Genomic DNA, 18,956 nt, shown 5'->3' with positions numbered 1-18,956 from the left:
ATATGCCACATATTTCCACTACTCAATGCAACATAAATACTTCACATAATACCACTCACTGCCACATAATTACATGCTACATAATTACACTGCACTCAATGCAACATACACACCAAATGCCACTCACTGCCACATAATTACTCTACTGCATGCAACATACACTGCACATAATACCACCCAGTGCCTCATAATTACAAGTCACATAAGTTCTATTCAGTGCAACATAAATACACTCCACATAATACCACTCAGTGACAGTTACACGCCACATAATTCCTCTACTCAATGCGACATAAATACACCCCACATACAACTCAATCCACACCATTTTAGTGGCACCACCTGAGTACCAAACATCATTCACGTACCTGGGCATCACACCCGTTTGCCCTTGGAATCTGTCATCTGTTGATTCTCCCCTTATCCGTCCGCTGCTTGTGTTATAATTAAATTACTGTTTTGCAACCTCCACTGCCCCGTTATTTATGCCCGCTCCCCCATAGCAAAAAAAATTCTAACAAGCATGAGAACAGTCAGGAAGAAGTTGCCAGCAGTGCATGTACAACAAAAACTAGAAGACATGTTTATGTTAAAATCTTTTTTTAATCGGGTTGTTCAGTTGTGTATATGTCGTCTTGGTTTGTATAAAGGTCACAAAAATGCTTAACACTTTTTATTATAACTTTTCAACATGATGCACAGCAGCCACAATGCTCTACAACAATGCCGAAAGTTCTGGCTAGACTCATAAGGTCCCAAAGGCTAGACCTATTAGCTATGCCTTGTTTTTTTAAATGCACTGTGAATATGGGTTCAAAAGTGCTTAACCTGGCAGCATTACTATGGTGGTGGTTTGCAGCTTGACCTGTTTGCTTAAGTGTCTCTTCTTGTCTCCCACCAGGAATTCTCATCACTACAATTGCCTCGAAAGGTGAGCTTCAATCCTGGCCTGAGCTATTGCCTCAGCTCTGCAACTTGTTGAACTCTGAGGACTACAACACATGTGAGGTAAGATGGAGGGGTAATGATGTGGAAAACGGTTGTGCTGCCTTTTGCTTGTGCAGGCTACATGCTGGGCAGTTGTAACAACTGCAAACCTTTCTGCTTGGAGTTAATAAAAGGTTGCCGGTTGACAGTTGATTGCAATGTAATGAAGTATTTTATAGTGCACAATGCAATATCATTCGCTGCCAGGAATAAGTATGGATCAGATGCAGATGAGCAGATGCTGCATTAAACCCACTTTTGTTAATGTCCTGCCCAGCATTGAGCACTTGACTAGCAGCCCATCAAACCTTTTCAGGCATAGTGGTAAAATAAGACTGTATAAGGATTTAATTCTTGAACACCTGATCAACTTCTCCCAAAGGGTTGATAGTTTTGTCAAATTAAAGGTGGGATTGTCTTATGCTTCAGAGAAACCTTACGCCAGGTTACCCCTTTGGATTTTCTTTGCCATGGCCTCATGATTGTTCGGTGTTCTAGCACAGTCCCTGCATCTGAGTGCCTTGTTAATTGTTCCTTTTTCAAAGGGAGCTTTTGGAGCCTTGCAGAAGATTTGTGAAGATTCATCTGAACTACTGGACAGTGATGCCCTGAACCGACCACTCAATATCATGATTCCAAAATTTCTACAGTTTTTTAAGCACTGCAGTGCTAAGATCAGGTGAGTATCACCTGTTGGTCTGAAAGAGGGGTATGCAAAGTGCAGTCTTGCCACGTTTCATACTTTGATTTAAAACTTGTGAACTTAGAGTTTGAGGGGAGTAACAAACCATTGCAGTGTTGGAAAATGTTGCCACGCCCCCTACAGTGACACAACTGCTTCATTAACCACCAAATGCCTTGCTCGACATTTTGCGAACTGTAATTGCCTCCTGCGAAACTGCACTGTTTTACTTTCTGTAGCTCATTGTTTGGGAGATTCCTGACAGGGAGCAAATGAAACCCTGTCAGCTGCCTGTGGCTTGATGTCTCGCACTTCCTTGTTAGGACTTCAGCTGCAACAACTGTAGCTAAATCTTCACCATAAGCAAGTGAAGTTTTGCAGCGTGAATCTTTCTGGATTCACTATGCTGTGCATTATTCCGCGGTCTAGTGGCTGGGTCCGGAATCTTAATTTTTTTTTTCTCGTGGCCCAGGTGGGTGTTGACGTCCCACAATTTGGTGTACTCCCGTGACGTCTGCGTGCTTCCCCCAGAAGCTCCCACATTTGGGCGCCATCTTCAGAATCTTTTTTTCCGCGTTGGGTCTGGATCGTCACCGAGGAGTATCAGAGTTTTGGAAAGAGGAAAAAATCAACAAGAAAATCAACGAAAAGTTGAAGTTTATATCTCGCAACCAGGAACAGAGAGGCGAGACAACGAAGGAGAGGAAGAAGAAGAAATTCGACGTCCAACGGAGAATGCACACACAGGGGGCCCCTTGAGTGCGGGTATAGACAAAACCCCATTCAAATTTTGCCGTAGTTGCCACCACAAATACGTGCAAAAGGACTAGCATCCGGTCTGCAACCTCTGCCTGCCAATCGACTTCGAAAGCAAGGATTTCAACGCCTGCTCGGCATTCACCCCAACACCCTCCAAGTGAGGGAGAGACAGAGGATAGCGAAGTACACCATGCAGGGGGAAAGGACAACCCCGTGGCTCCTGGACTTGGGCCTCTCCAGTGGGGAAGAGGACAACATCGCCGAGGGACCAGATGACTACACGGTCACAGGGACCGATAAGTCGACAAAAGAGATAAGATGTCGACCCCGACAGACTCACGAAAAAGGGAGCCAAAGTCCTTGAAAGGAGCACTGGTGTCACAGCAATCAGCAGCCACAGCTGCGTCCACGAATAAACAGCCCAGCCGATCCTTCGAAAAGGACTCCCAGCCGGCAAAAGCACAAGAAAATCTAGGTCGTCGAAGTATGCCCCGAAAAGGCGCGCTCGACGCAGAAGAAAAAGGAGCCAAAGGTGACTTCGACATCGAAGAGAAATGCCGAAACTCTCGACTCCGAACAAGTGGCCGAAATGGAGAGGAAGAAAAGAAGGCTTGAGGCCGAAATGGACAGTATCCTCCAGAGATAGAAGGATTTCAACGAACGGATGAGCCGATACACCATCCCTTCGAAGCACTTGATGGTTGTCGAAGCAGAAGTCGTGGAGGAGTTTGACGCAGTCTACCCGCCGAAAACTCTAGAGCCAGCAGAACAGGACAACGAGGGCCTGTATTAAGAGGGAGAAGGCGAGGAAGATCGAGAAACTAACTTGTAATCGACTTCCTTAGTGGCAGAGGACCTGGATTGGCAGGACTTCGACGCCGAAAGCCCAGAAGAAGCCGTAGCAAAATGGAAAAGGTTCACCCAATAGTGCATCAAGGAAAAGCTACAGAAGAAACTCACCAGGAAATCAACAGTGCTAAGATATTGAACACACTTGCTAAAGAGCAACCTAAGCTACACCTCGCTGAAGGTACACCTAGCAGCAATAGTAGCCTACACTAGAGGGGAAACGGGAAAAAGTTTCTTTACATCTCGGGTAGTAAAAAATTCCTGGAAGGAGCCAAAAGGATCGCCCCCCCCCCCCCCAAAGGTACCACCACCAGCGTGGAACCTCAATGCAGTACTCGCCCAGCTTATGCAGGCGACCTTCGAACCCATTCACAAGGCCTCTCTACATATGCTCACCATAAAAACAGTATTTCTGGTAGCAATCACCTTGCTACGCAGGGTAAGCGAGCTGCAAGCGCTAACACTGCAAGAATCCTACATTCAAATTCACAATGACAAGGTGGTAATGAGAACGGCCCCGCGCTTTTTGCCAAAGGTGGTGTCAAGGTTCCACTTAAGCTAGACAATACTGATACCAAAATTCTTTCTGAAACCATCCACAAGCGCAGAAAGAGCACTGCACACTCTGGACGCTAGAAGGGCAGTGATGCATTACATTGAGAGAACTAAAGATTGTAGGACAACAGAGCAATTTGTCTTTCGCAAGCAGTTTCTTGGGAAAACCGGTAACAAAAAGCACCATCGCGTGATGGAATGCACAGACAATACAATTCTGCCAGACAATACAATTCTGCTACAAACGGGCAGGTCAAGAACTACAAGGAGCGGCACAAGCCCACTCTACAAGAAAAAAAAAGGGAGCAACAATAGCTTTCTTAGCAAACACACCCATCCAAGCCATATGCCTTGCGGCAACATGGGCTTCAATGCACATGTTCACCAAGCACTACTGCGTGGATATACAGATCAACAAGGAAGCACAAGTAGTACAAAAGGTGCTTCAACATATATTCAACAACCAACACTCATCTTCCACCTAGCCGCCACAAACTTAGCAAACCGCTAAGTCTATGCACAGCATAGTGAATCCAGAAAGATTCACGCTGCATAACGAATAGTTTCTTTCCTTTCGGTGTAGTTTTGCAGCTTGAAGACTTTATGGAATCACTAGCGCAACCACCCACCTCTGCCAGAAGGAACAGTGGATTTAAAAAAGATCTAGGAGAAAAAAAACCTTCAAAAAAGTAAAGGATAAACAAAGATGGCACAAAACAAGAAAAAAAGAATCCGAAGATGGCGCCCAAAGGTGGGAGCTTCCGGGGGAAGCACTCTGTCACGGGAGGACACCAAATGGTGGGACGTCGACGCCCACCTTGGCCACGAAAAAAAACTACGATTCCGGACCCAACCACTAGACCGCGGAATAATGCACAGCATAGTGAATCCAGAAAGTCTCCAAGCTGCAAAACTACACCGACAGGAAAACTATTTGTTACTACTTTATTCAACTTGAGTACATTTAGGTGCTTCGTTTGACTTTTTGCTTAGCTATGATGCAGATCCAAGTAAGTCCTGAACTGGGCACACAGAGGCCAAGATGGATTCTTTTTGTAACTAATTCTGAAGGTTTTTCTGCAAAGCGCCTAGTTGTCTGGCAGCTGCTGTGGTTGACTGGGGGTGAGTGTCTGAAAAGTTTCAGTGCTCTGTCCACCATCTCCTTGTGTTTGCCTTGTTCTCCCTAAGTTGACAGGGTATGCCCAGACGTGGGTCCCTTCCTCACTTTGCCACTGGATTCAAGCTAGCCTGGCTGATGATGGGTGTTACCCCGAAACCGGTCACAGAATGCTGGTTTCCGGTTCAGGGAAGAGCTGGCTTGGAAGTTCGGGCTGGACTGTTCCCATAAGGCACATGATCAAGACTGATTTGCATATAGCTGGGTCTGAACTGAGGTGGCAAAGTGAACTAAAGAACGCTGATTCAACCCAGATCTGTGACTGGGTTGTGAATGTCTGAAAAGTTTCAGCACTTCGTCCATGTCCTTTTGTTTCCCATGGTTGACTGTCTTTTTGTTCCCTATAGAAAACAATCTATTCTGTACTGCTTCTATGTAATAACTTGCATTCTGGTAAATCTCGCTGGTTTAGCTTCTTTCTGGAGCTTGCTGGATTGCCTACACAAGAGGCAGACCGCTGGTAGACTGATTTTGAGTTTAAGGAAACTTCAGCTTATGACCGCTTCTCCAATCCATTGTGTCGCTACAAGTTCAGGTCAGTTTGCTTGACAGTCCTTGGTCTCTAAGTGCCAGGCTATGTATACACCACACCATCTGGAAGATGGTATTGGAAAACTGTTAGAAAGTGCCCCTTTTTGCATGGTTACCACCTAACTTTTTGCCTGATGCCAACTTGATTGTGCTGGGATCCAGCTAACCAGTCACCAGCACCTGTGTTCTTTCTTAAAACTGTACCTTTGTACCTTGTAAAAGGTATCCTTGTACCAAGGCCTTGCAAAGAGTTCCTCTGAGGGCCGTAGCATGTATTTTGCCACCCTCAGATCCCTCACCTCAACACCCCCACCCCACCCTGCCATGCCCCGCCCCCTCCCTTCACTGGAGGGTGGAATACTAAGGAGTGTAGACACCCCAGGGTAGGGACCCATTGGTCCCAACCTGCACACCCCTATTACGCCCCTAAATCAAATATTTGGGGGTGCCCCTTTACCGTCTACAGATTTGACAGGACAAGGAGGACCGAAGAGCTGTACTGCAGAAGAGGGCAACTGCTTTGGTCCCAGCCCTACCGACTTGTCTCTTGCGAGCGAAGCCCGTGTCCTGTAGCGAGCAGCCTCCCAAGAACTCTGGGGACCTAACCTGCTTTCTAAAAGAACTCTTATTGCCTGTGGACCCCGTATTTGTCCAACACCAACCCAAAGAAGGTCTCCATATGCAGCCAGATCCGCGAGTCTTCACCACGCTGCACCAGACACCCAAAGCCCGAGTCGCCCAACACCCCAGCGAGACCCCCCCACCCCCGAAGATCCTGACCTGAGTGCTAGTGTTGGCTGACCTAGACTGCCTTCTCCTCTGAACCTGCAGCCTCACCCTGAAGGGTCACCGGAACTGGTGAGAATCTGACACGCGACAACACCCCTGTACCCGCAGCTCCTTAGAACTGAGGTGCTCGACCGATCGTCTCCAGCAACAACTTCACCTCCTGTCGTTTGTTCCCTACAAACAATCTTCTGGCTCCAGCCTACAGTCCTTTTCCTTGACAGACGTCCTCCATTGGAAAGCATTGGTCTCCCGACACCACCTGAGCACCCTGCACCTGGCCTGCCACGCCACTGGTGGTGTGGACTTGGTGCTAACCTGGACCCCTCTCCCTTTGCCCGGACCTTAACCCTAGGGGCTTGGCTCCTGAGACAGTGGCCTGCCTTTGAGCAGTCCCCAACCAAGCTTCCCTATTTAACATTGGCACCCGGCTGCCCTAGTGCAGCTGATGCTAGCCCTTGAGTGCCAACTTGAACCTTGGGGAACCTTGGTTCTACCCTCAAACTCCAACTCAGAAACCATTTCCTTACCTGCAAACCTAACACTTCGTGTTTCCCCATTGGACTAAATGGTCGGGGCTCAACAAATCTGAAAAATTGTACTAGTCCTGCAGGTCTAGTAACTTGGAAAATCCCCTCGAACCAACTGCAACCTACTTGACCTCTGTCTTTGAAAACTGAGCAAACGTGACAAGTTAACAACATTTAAAGGCACCTTCATTGCTCAGTCCCTTTGTGAGCAATAAAAATGCCTTTAAATCTTGTTACCTTGTCACTTTTGCTCCGTTTTCAAAGACCGAGGACAAGAGTTAGTTTGTCTTCCTACTTGCCGGAAAGGGCGAGTAGGACCTAAAAATAGCTCGTCCTCATCCATTCCCCCTCGCAAATGTGAGCGGGCGAGTGGATTTGTCGAGCCCTGATGGTGGTTTTCTATGAAAATTCTTTTAAGGGTTGAACAGTCTTGTACTGCACAAAAAGTAACCTACTGCTTGCACAAGAGTTAACCTACTTGCAAATGTCCGGTGTGGAGTAAACTGCTAGGATTGTTTCATACCAAACTAGAACAGTAGTCTAAAAGTATTTACAAGCATTTTTTAACAGTACACAAATTGTTTCCTACATTAAAAAAGTAATCTGAATGTTCTACAAATTAGAAATTTTCTAGCTGTAGTGAAGGAAACTTTTAATTCTATTAAGGATGCGGAGGCAAGGATTGTGTATAACTTCGCTTTTTATTAATAGCATGTTCAAAGTTAACAAATTGAAAAACTGTCCACACTACAACTCGGATGAATCCTTGGGAGACGTCCATGGTAACCACGAGCCAATAGTAGTACAGTCCGTCCCAACATATATATCCGTGTTGTTCGAGTCCTTCGTCTTTCATGCTGCGGAAGTTATGCGACGTCACTCCGTTTTGGAATCCGAGCCTAGGAATAAAACACTTAAGCTCATTCATTCATTCAAAGGATCATTATTCACATCTCCATGAAATGCAATCTACGCATGATAAGCAATTCAGAACATCTACTCAAAAGCTTGATTCCAACATGCGTTACCTGTCATGAACGCCATAAAGAACATATGAAACATAGTAAAACCAGTACAAACCTATTGAACATCAGAATGATGCCTCCTATAAATCACCAGTGGTTCCAATATTTACTTCCTGTAACGCAGACCATTCGGCGGGTAGAATATTCTCAATATGATCTGGGTGGGATAATCCTGGCCTCTGCGTCCTTAATAGAATTTAAAGTTTCCTTTACTACAGCTAGGAAATTTCTCATTCTATGTCTGGACCGGAGGCGGGGATTATGCATGTTCAAAGCATGCTTACTACCAGCAATGTGGCTCTTGGATTGGTTTGAAGTAAAACCTCTTAAAGGTGGATTCTGAAGACCAATCAGTCGCATTCCTAATATCTTCCAACCTATCTCCCACCTGAACGGCTTTGGAGGCCATTGCTTTCCTAGTGGTGTATGGCAGAAAATTTGGCTTCTGCCATAATCCATCTTACCCACCCGGCAATGGAAGGAGAAGATATGGCCATGAATGGTTTCTGAAGTGCAATCAGTAATTGTCTTTCACCTGGAGGTCTATCCTCCACGTCAACTCTTTGTAGCTGTAAAGACACCTTACTACACAAAGCTTGGGGGCAGTTTCAAAAGCAGGATAATTTACCTACCTGGTATTAGAGTTGGTCCTCCTAGAGATAAATGTCACCCTTTCTGGGGTAAATACTCGTGCTGTGATGTCTAGGGCTCTGACATAAGATACTCTTGCAAGAAACAAGACCGAGGAGCATAGTCCGCTTCGCAAAGACTTATTTCTGGAAAGATATTGGTTAACTTGCCAGCCTATCAAAAGGGGCAGCACCAGGTTCACGACCCACAGGCCTGAATATCTAGGCTCTGGGGGGGGCGAGACATCCGAATACCCTTCAGCAGTTTGCACACCCATGGGTGATCTCCAACTGGGGTGTTCTTCATGGGTACGTTACTTGCCAAAATGGCAGTGTAAGGAAGGGACTGTGCAGTAAGCTAGGCCGGAGCCAGCTAGCTCTGCTAGAAAATTCAGGATATCTGTAATATGCGCACCCACGGGATCTAGGTGTGTCTCCACACATCTATGAACCCATCGTCTCCAAGCCGATCTGTATCGCTTGGCGGTCCCCAGAGTCATCCGAAAGTCTTCCCTTTTGTCAGTCACCTGAAATCCTCCACGCCATGAGATGTAGATGGCCTTGTATCACCATAGGATGCAGGCAGCCCTAGGAGTCCCGTTGGACCTCTGGAAACGATGGAAGTCGAAGTGGTGCCATCCATAAGAGTTTCAGGAGGAAGGGGAACCATGCCTTAGAACGCCATGTCTGTGTCGCCAGAATCAGACGCCGTCTGACTTGAGCTGCTACTGTGGGTATTAGGAGAAAAGGAGGGAGCGCATAAGCGTGCCCCCTTGTCAAATTCTACTGAAAAGCATTCATTGCCACGGCCCCCAGGTCCGGTTTCAAACTAACATAAAGAGGAATCTATGCGTTCAGTCTGGATGCAAACAGGTCTACCGAGCGGAGACCCCACTGGTCCATCAGGGCCCGTAAGACTACTGGATTTGGTTGCCAATCGCTGGCGTCCCTGAAGAGTCTGAAGTTCCAGTCCGCTACTGTATTCAGAGACCCCTGCAGTTATTCTGCTGTCACCGAGATCTGTCGTTGAAAGCAGTAGTACAGAAGTCCTTGGCCATCTCTGAGACTGCCCTCTTTCTGGTACTCCCCAGTTGGTTGATGTACTGGACTGAGGTCGTGTGAGTTCCACACAATTGTGTAGGCCCATTTCACCCTCTGTCCATCTACCTCCCATGGAGACATCCCCCACATCTGGCTGCCCAGACAGCTGGCATCTGACTCGATCACCAAGTCTGGGAGGGACCCGAAGATCGCCCTCCCTTTCCATGCTTCCATGTGATTCATTGCAATTCCGTCCTGGCCTCGTCTGTCGGCGAGATCAGTTTGGAGTATGGTATTCCTTTCCGGAGATGAGCTGCTTTCAGTCGCTGCAATGCTCAATAGTGCAGCAGGCCTGGGAATATGGCTTGGATCGAAGACTATAATAAGCCAAAAATCCTGGCTATAACTGCCTGAGGGAGATCCTGTCCCTGTGTAGGACTGTGGTCAGCTCCTTCTTTATCTTTTGTATCTTCACCTCCATTAGGCAGATTGTGGCTGTTGTGGAATCCAAGTTCTGTTGTGGAATCCAAGTTCTGAGAATGAGTCCATTCCGACTTCTGCTCGTTGGTCACAAACTCCAACTCCTGGAGTATTGCATTTGTTCTCAAATGGGACACTAGCTGCGATCGCGATTGGTCCATCAGGAGAAGATCGTCGAGGTAGATCAACCGTATGCCATTTGTCTGGAGGATCTCCACCACTGGCTTGATCAGTTTGTAAAGCACCACGGTGCAGTGGAAAGGCCAGAAGGTGGAGACTGGAACTCAAACACCTGGTCCCTCGAGGTGAATTGAAGGAACCAGCGCTTAGGTGAAGAAATGGGAACTTTCAGATGTGCTTCCTTGAAGTCTACACGCACCATCCAGTTGTTCTGTAATTGCAGATCACTTAGGGGGTGGAAACCCTCCATTTTGAAGTGGTCCTAAACTAGTTACTCAAAGTTTCTTGGGTATATTACTGGTCGAAACCCTTGTTCCTCCTTTTCTCCCAGAAAGAGATTGCACAATAAACCTCGAGGGTGCAAGATGGATCTGATTCGCTCCCTTGGAGAGAAGATCCTGCACCTCTGAGTCGATCAGCCCCATATCTGCCTCTGAGAAACTAAAGGTCGCAATCTGGATGTCGGAGTTCTGTAGTATTCTATGCGATAGCCCCTTACTGTTTCCAGGACGCACAGGTCTGACATGATTTCTTCCTGTCTGTGGGCGAACAACTTTAGTCTCCATTCGAACTCTTGAGGGAAAGAGAGGCTATTTTGTTACCATTAAAACCTCCTGGGGCATAAGCTCCGCCTCTGGCCCAGTTGACTCTGCCTCTTCCGGTTCCTCTGTTAGGGTAGAAGGTCCCTGTCTGCCATCATTCCAGCTGTTTTGCAGGCCTGGCCTCTGTAGGAGCCTGACTGGAAGCCACGGCCGGAGGAGCAACCCCCCCCTGCCACGCAACCTCTTCAAACCTCTTCTGGCCCGGCGCAAACCTTCCCCAGAAATCTTTTTTTCAGTGGAGGACTGGGCCTTATCCAGGGCTGAAACCGTACCTCATTGTCTATCAGCTGGTGCATTTATTTTTCATTCCACACGTACCGCCACCTTAGGGTCTGGGAGCTACATTGAGTTTCTCGAGTGATATTTCCCCTCTGGCTTGAACATGTCACATGGTGGTGTCCCCTTTGAAGGAGCCAGAAGCTGCTGATCTGGGGCACCAAGGCATGCCATAATCCCCTCTAGCCGAGGACCTCGTCTCAACCGTACCACCCTCCTCGGATCGGGAAACCCCTTGTCAGGTTCCACAGACTCCTTCCAAGGGGCTCGTGGGAGTTGTAGTGTGGCTAGTATTTTTTCATTTGTTGACTTTGAATCTGCTGTTATTAAAAAGTGAAGAAAGTTATGCATAATCCTCGCCTCCGGTCCTGACATAGAATCCAGTCTTTACTGTATTTCTCAAAGTAAAATTGTATGAAGATAACTTACTGCTACTGAGTCTGTTGTGGTTCTAGCAATTAAAATAACTTTTTACAGACATTGGCCGGGATTCATTCTTTGTGTGTAATCATTTTTTGTCTGAGTGTGTACAACAAATGCTTAACACTACCCACTGATAAGCCTGACGGTTCAACCACACTGTGTGTGAGTGCCATCTTTCTTGCATGGTTTGCCCCCACTTTTTGCTGAATTGCTGATGCACTTTGACTGAATGTGCCCTGGGCTCCTGCCAATCAGGTGCACAGGGCCTGTGCTCCTTCCCTAAAACTGTGTTGAAGCTAAAACCCAATTGGCATCTCTGGTGACATGTCCGCCCCTGGTAAATGGTACCCTAGGCATTGTGACCAGAGAAGACCCCTAAGGGCTGCAGCTCTTATTGTGCCACCCTTAGGGGCCTTGCACCCTGACACACACTACCTTTGTAGGCTGAGTGTCCTGGTGCAGAACTAAACAGTCAACATGGCACACATCCCTGTGTGTAATGCCCACAAACCCACTGGCCTGGCATACATCAGTCACCCCTCTAGCTGGGTGCCCTATGCCAGTGGTGGGGGCACAGGTGCATGAGCCCTGTGCCCCTACAGTACCCAGGGCCATTCCTGGGCACTAAGTGCAGTGATGCCATTAAGAGTATGTGGTGCCTGGGAGGTTGTCATTACGAACTCCACAGCATCATAATGGCTGCACTGAAGAATGACAAGTTTGATATCAAACTTCTCAGCACATTAAACCCAGATCGCCCACCGTGGCGATCCCGATCATATCCCACTTTCAAAAGCCAGCACAGGTACCGAGTCGACCCATAATATCTGGTTCCCATAGGGGGGTAGCATTTGTAAGGCGGCCCTGCCATCCCATACGCCTCTGCGCTCCATGCCACGCCTCTACCGTACGCCCCGTAGAACCGGTCAAACATTTCTTGTGGTTCGTATACAGTGCTCTATTGTAGCCCCCTTTCCCCAATAGCCAGTGCGATAGCTGGGGTTCTCATGGCGCCCAAAGACCCACTGGTTGATGGCAGGCAGTTGTGAGGCCTGATAGTAGAGGCGGCCATCCGCCAGACCTATCCCTCCATCGTACCATCCCATAGTAAGCTTGGCCATGGCAATGCGGGGAGATCTGTTGTCCCACAATAAATCCCGTATCGTTGCATCAATCTGCGAAAAATAGGAATCCGGTACCTGGTTGGGCGTGTTTTATAACACATACAGAAACCACAGTAGAGCAAGCATTTTAAATAAGGATGCACGTCCTAACAAGGTATGGGGAAGCGTTTTCCAATGTTTGACATCTAAGCGAAACCTCTGCAGCGGTTTATTTTTTTAATTTATTTAAAAAGGTTTTATATAGCGCTACTAGACCCAGGAGTATCAGAGCGCTTTACAGACAGGTAAAACATCTTGAAACAAAATTACAAAGTGAATAAATAAAAAATAAAAAACTAGCATGGGATAAGGCATTTCAGTTAGACGAGGGAATTGAGGAAAGAGTAATTATGGGATAGTTAAGGGAGATGGGTACGGTTGAAAGATAGGAGAGAAAAGGGTAGAGGGAGAGGGGGAGAGAAAATAGGAAACGGAGAGAGAAGGGGTGGGATGAGGAGAATAAAGAGGACTGAATCATTATAGCAACGTTAGGTACCCCAATATTTGTTGGGAAGAAGCACCTTGAGTCTTTTATTGAAGAGAGTGTAGGAGGGGTTGCAGCGGAGATCTTTGGGGAGAGAGTTCCAAATCGTAGGGGCATTACCAGAGAAAGCAAGTGATTGAGTCTTTTTACATGTGAGTCTCGGGGGGGAATGAGGACAAGGGAGTTATTGCTTCTCAAGAACCTGGAGCAACCAGCTTTTTATAGTTTGTCAGAGGTAAGAGGGGGTGTTTTGGTGACGGGCTTTGTGAGTAATACATGCCATCTTGAAGGTGGATCTACCTTCAATCGGGAGCCAGTTGAGGTTTTTGAGGATAGGAGAAATGTGATCAAATCGTTTACAATCGGAGACAAGTCTGGCAGCCAGGTTGAGAACCGATTTAATCGGGGCAAGGTGGACTTTTGGGGTGCCTAGAAGGGTGGCGTTGCCATAGTCAATTCTGGAAAGTACAAGAGATTGGACAACGATTTTGAAGTCATCCACTGGAATGAAAGGTTTGATTTTTTTAAGGTGGAGAAGAGAGCACCTTTTGCAGCATTTTTAATGTGAGGGATGAGAGTAAGATTCTTATCAATGCTGATGCCCAGGGATTTGACAGTTCAAGCAGGTTTCTGTCAAAAGTGTGGGGTTGATAGTGATAAAGATTCCTAGATAACGGAAGCCCAGTGAGGCCACCGGAATATCGTAACCTCTTTGACTCCGTGGCGCCTCTCCCCATAGGGAACTATCATTTGATACAAAACAATTGGCCTAGAGTTCAGTTCTTGTGTGGGAAACCTTTTGCTGACTGAGTGTGTACAACAAATGCTTTACACTGTCCTCTGATACTGCCTTACTGCTCAACCAAGCTACCACTTTAGAGAGTAATGTTATATCTAACTTTAGCCTCTGCCAAACATCTGGGGACTGTGGTCTCTGTACACACTGTACCTTACTTGGTACAATATATACAGTCACTCTCCTACACACTACCACAAAAGCGAGTGAGGTATTCTCTACTTTAGCCTCTGCTATACCTTTGGGGATTCACTTGACTCTATGCACACTATACCTTACTTTGGTATAGTATATACAGAGCCATCTTCCTACACTAACACATCTGTTCACCTGCTGCGTTATGCAGAGATCCATCCCTTTGAAATACCCGGATCCATGTTTTTGTAGGGGAAAGGACACCATTGTTTTTTCATTCTTCTAATACAGAGTTCCTCAATCTGTGGGGCGCGCCCCCCCTGGGGCGGCGCGACACCAGCCCAGGGGGGGGCGCGAACTCCACTCCAGTCGTCTGTTTACTACGTCCGTTCCAAGCCTTCTTAGCATTTACTCCGGGATGGTTGGAGGGGGGAGGGAGGGGAAATCTACCTATTCTTGTGTCTTGATAACTCTCCCAGGAGGGGGTTAATTAGTCGCTGACCTGCTCGAGCTGCAGTGGGAGGCAAGGGGTCGGTCTCCTCTGCTAAAACCCGAAAGAAAACAGACACCCTTTCAGTTTTAGCAGAGGAGACCCCTTGCCTCCCACTGCAGCTGAAGCATTTCAACTGTAGGAATTAACCCCCTCCTGTGAGAGTTAGCTCTTCCCAGAAAGGAGATAGTTTCCATAGAAGTTTTAAGCATGGGCAAAGCGGGCTCTGGGCCAGGGCCCCAGCCTTTCAAAGGGGGTTGGGGGGGGGGGGGGGGGGAGGGAGGGTTGTTGAAAGAGCCAGCTCTTGCAGAGTCTTGCCCTCATTACCTTGAATAATTTTTTTAACACAATGTTGTAAATAGCGTTTTACTATCATTCATTTTTAATGTGTAAGAGTCTATTAGACATTTTGCAGACAAAATGTGTTTGTCATGCAACATCCATTAAAAAAGTTTATTATAGCTCAATACAGGTCCTCGCATATGAGAAATGGGAGGGTGTGACCGAGATTATTTGCAGTAATATTAGTGAACTGCTGTTGTGTTTACATACTGAAAACACACACCATTATCCCTGAATATTAGATGTACACACATTTAGTATTTGAACAAAGAAGGCATGAAAGAGCTGAGACTGGATCATAAAATCAAAGCTGGTCCGAACAGGGGCCCCCAAAATACATTTCGCCCAGAGCCCCCAAAATCCCTAAAACGTCCCTGAAAGTTTCTTTTAAAATTAAACTGGCAGGTGCGCAAAATGCCAGCCAACCATGTGTTTAAACAGCCTGCAAATTGCTAAATATGGTTATAAATAAGTATGTATTCATTTTTAATGTTACTTTTCTGTCTTTATTCCCTTTTATTATCAGTCATGGATCATTCAGGCAGCTCTAGAAAACAATTAAAAGTTCTTTCAATTTATATTTGCTGTTCAAAGTCTGCACAGACAAGTGCTGAAAATACAATTTTAGGTGACTGCTTATTTTTATACCATCTGTGACATCAAAATGAGCTGGCAACCCTAATCATGAGACTGGAAGTTTGTTGAGGGATCAGCACGTTATTTATTTCCTCCACCCTGATCCCTGGTTACTGCCATAATAGCAATAGTTTAACACATTTGAAACCCTTCGCTGCAGTCAATAACATGCTGAGTTACTTCAAGTGTCTGGTAATGCACCCTGCATTCAGACCACTCACTCCTCATTCTCGTCCCTCACTTTCACCCTCACCCAGCACTCACACTGATCCCGATGCACTCACACCATTCACCCACTCCCTCCACTCACGGTGATCACTCTGCACTCAGTGATCACCATGCGCTCACACTGATCACCAAGCGCTCACAACATTCACCCACTTACCCTCCACTCATAGTGATCACTCTGCACTCACAGCAATCACAATGCTCTCATACTGATCACCATGCACGCACACCATTCACCCGCTCACCCTGCAATCACACTTATCACCATGCACTCACGGGACACATCCTTTACAACGCAACTTTTACAACGCACTACCATTACGACGCAACTTTTACAACGCAAGTCATTACAACAAATTGCGCTGGAGGGCGCTCTAGGATAGGGAATAGTTTAATTCCGGACACACTCTCGACCCCGTCTTCTCCTCCAGCAAGGACATCGCCTTCAGCCACGCCACCGGACTCCACTGGACGGACCACAGCTGCGTCCACTTCAGCTTCAAAAGGACCACGATCCATCACCACCAGCAACAGGTTGCACGCAGAAGCTGGAACAAGATCACAGCCGATCAACTCGCAACTTCCCTGAGCAGGAACCCACCCACCAGCGCAGCGAACCCCAGCCAAGCGGCCACCAACCTCACGATGTGGATCAGCGACTGCGCAGACGACCTCGCCCCTCTGAGGACCCCGCCTAACAGACCCGGCAGCAAAAAAGCCCCATGGTTCACCGACGAACTCAAGAACTCGAAGAAGAACTGCAGAGCCCTTGAGAGAGCCTGGCGCAGAGACCCAACATCGGACAACATGACTACCCTCAAGCTCGCCACCCGAAAACACCACCAACTGATCCACACCACCAAGAAAACTGCATTCAAGGAACGACTGGACAACAACGCACACAACAAGGAGCTCTCCAACCCCAACGCCGGAAACAACGACATCACCCCTTCGCAGGACCTCTGCAACTCCCTCGCCTCATACTTCCACGACAAGATCACGGACATACACAACAGCTTCAGCACTCAACCGACGCACGCCACGACCGAACCACCGCCCACCACCACCCTCCGCGCCTGGACCCCGATCAGCACCGAAGACACCATCCGCACGATGAACACCATCCACTCCGGATCTCCGACAGACCCCTGCCCTCACCACGTCTTCAACAAGGCCGACGCTGTCATCGCACCCCACCTGCGGGACATCATCAACACCTCCTTCGACACCGCTACCTTCCCGGAGAGCTGGAAGCACGCTGAACTCAGCGCCCTACTAAAGAAGCCATCAGCCGACCCCTCCGACCTCAAGAACTACCGACCCATCTCGCTGCTCCCGTTCCCCGCAAAAGTCATCGAGAAGACCGTCAACAAGCAGCTGGCCGCCTTCCTCGAGACGAACGGATCCCTCGACCTCTCGCAGTCTGGCTTCAGGACCAACCACAGCACCAAGACCGCCCTGATCGCAGCCACCGATGACATCCGAGCCCTGCTCGACAACGGAGAAACAGCGGCCCTCATCCTCCTAGACCTCTCCGCGGCCTTCGACACCGTCTGCCACGGTACCCTAGTACAGCGCCTCAGCAATGTCGGAATCCGGGAGAAGGCGCTGCAGTGGACCATCTCCTTCCTCGCCGGAAGGACACAGAGTCCGCCTCCCACCGTTCAGATCAGAAGCCACCGAAGTCATCTGCGGCGTTCCTCAAGGCTCCTCGCTCAGCCCAACCCTCTTCAACGTCTACATGAGTCCCCTCGCAGCCATCGCACGACAGCACAACCTCAACATCTGAAAGAAACAGGTTAGTATTAGATTCCTTACCTTAGAATATCCCCAGGCGTCAGTCTGGATCCGGAAACTTTTGCGTAGCAGTACCCCTGCGCGTCGGTAGGCGTCGTCTGCAGGCGTCCCCGCGTCGTCGGCGTCGTGCGCCGTGATGACGTCGCTGGAGTATATAGACGCCGCCTCCGCGCGCTGACGTCAGTTCTTCTTTTTTCCGCGCCAGTTAGCGCAGATCCGAAGAGCAGTACTCCGGTCTTTGACCAAGTTTATTGTTAACTACTTAATCTTCTACGGTGCCGGTAGGATGCCCGGTTTCAAGGGTTGCGACGAGTGCGACCGCCTGATGTCGGTCACCGACCACCATCGACTCTGCCTCCGGTGTCTGGGCGCGGACCACGACGTGGAGTCCTGCGTCGACTGTCGGGCCTTGACTGGTAAAGCTAGGCGGGAGCGGTCCCGCAAGCTTCTCGAGCTCCGTGTGTCGGCCCCGCGTCGAGAGCGGTCCCGGTCCGGTCGGAGGTCGAGGGAGCGGTCGAAGGAACGATCGCGGAGCCGCCATGAGCGCTCCGGGAGTCGCCACCATTCCTCCGGTTTGTCAGGTAAGCGTAAGAAGTCGGGGCGTCGTCATCGTACCCCCGACTCCCCCCGACGCCCGCGTGATGCGGCCGGGGGCTCGGGTGGCCCCGCGTGGGTTGCCGACGCCGTCTGCCCCCATACCCGTCGGTCCCTGGGGAAGGCGCGTCGCGTGAGGAGATCGAGGCCTTCCTCATCGCTATGAGGGCGAGGTCTCCTCCGGCGGGGCCTACGGTGCCTGCGGGCCCGTCGGTCCCGTCTGGGGGCCCGAGCGGTTCGGGTGCTCCTGCCTCGACGCCGCCGGTGGCTCCGGCCTCGGCGCTGCTGGGCCCCTCAGGTTCGTCGCCGGCTGGTCTACCGGCCTCTCTGGCGTCGGTTCCTTTGGGCCAACCCGTGGTACCGCCTCCGCGCGGTGCAGCGACTCCGCCGTCGGTTCCGGCCGGCGTCGGGTCCCCGGCGCCACCCCCATTCCCCCTCTGACTCCTGACGCGGAGTCGGACCGGCGTCGTCCGACGCCGGATTCGGCGCCGATGGGGCCCATTGACCCCGAGGTCTATATCGTCGATCCAGAATACGGCGATGAGGACGAGTATGGAGAGGGTTGGGAGGGGTCTGAGGACCCTTTATCCCGTGCCTGCCAGTATGATGTGGACTGGGTAGGTGATCTGGGTGATGCCAGTGGTCTGGACGAGTCGCCCAACCCTGGGTTTGTCTCCCCGACCCCTGTGGCGTCTGAGGCAGGTGCTGCCTATTCGGTGGTCCTGATGAGGGCTGCCAAGGCCTTGAGCCTTGGGCTCCCTGTCGCGAAGGTCAAGCCG

The 18,956-nt window shown here is 49.1% G+C and overlaps 1 protein-coding gene across 2 annotated transcripts in view; it reads left to right on the top strand.

Annotated features, from left to right (window-relative positions):
* The window catches only part of TNPO2 (transportin 2), a 162,566-nt gene that overhangs the window by 45,604 nt on the left and 98,006 nt on the right, over positions 1–18,956 (top strand). For both annotated transcript variants that reach the window (XM_078689212.1, XM_078689213.1), the window contains exons 5-6: positions 902–1,008; positions 1,533–1,666. In XM_078689212.1, the coding sequence (XP_078545338.1) occupies positions 902–1,008; positions 1,533–1,666 (241 nt within the window). The remainder of the gene's footprint in view (positions 1–901; positions 1,009–1,532; positions 1,667–18,956) is intronic.

This window comes from Lissotriton helveticus, chromosome 1_1, assembly GCF_964261635.1.
Source record: "Lissotriton helveticus chromosome 1_1, aLisHel1.1, whole genome shotgun sequence".
NCBI classification, from domain to species: domain Eukaryota; kingdom Metazoa; phylum Chordata; class Amphibia; order Caudata; family Salamandridae; genus Lissotriton; species Lissotriton helveticus.
This window is presented reverse-complemented; position numbering and strand designations above follow the sequence as displayed.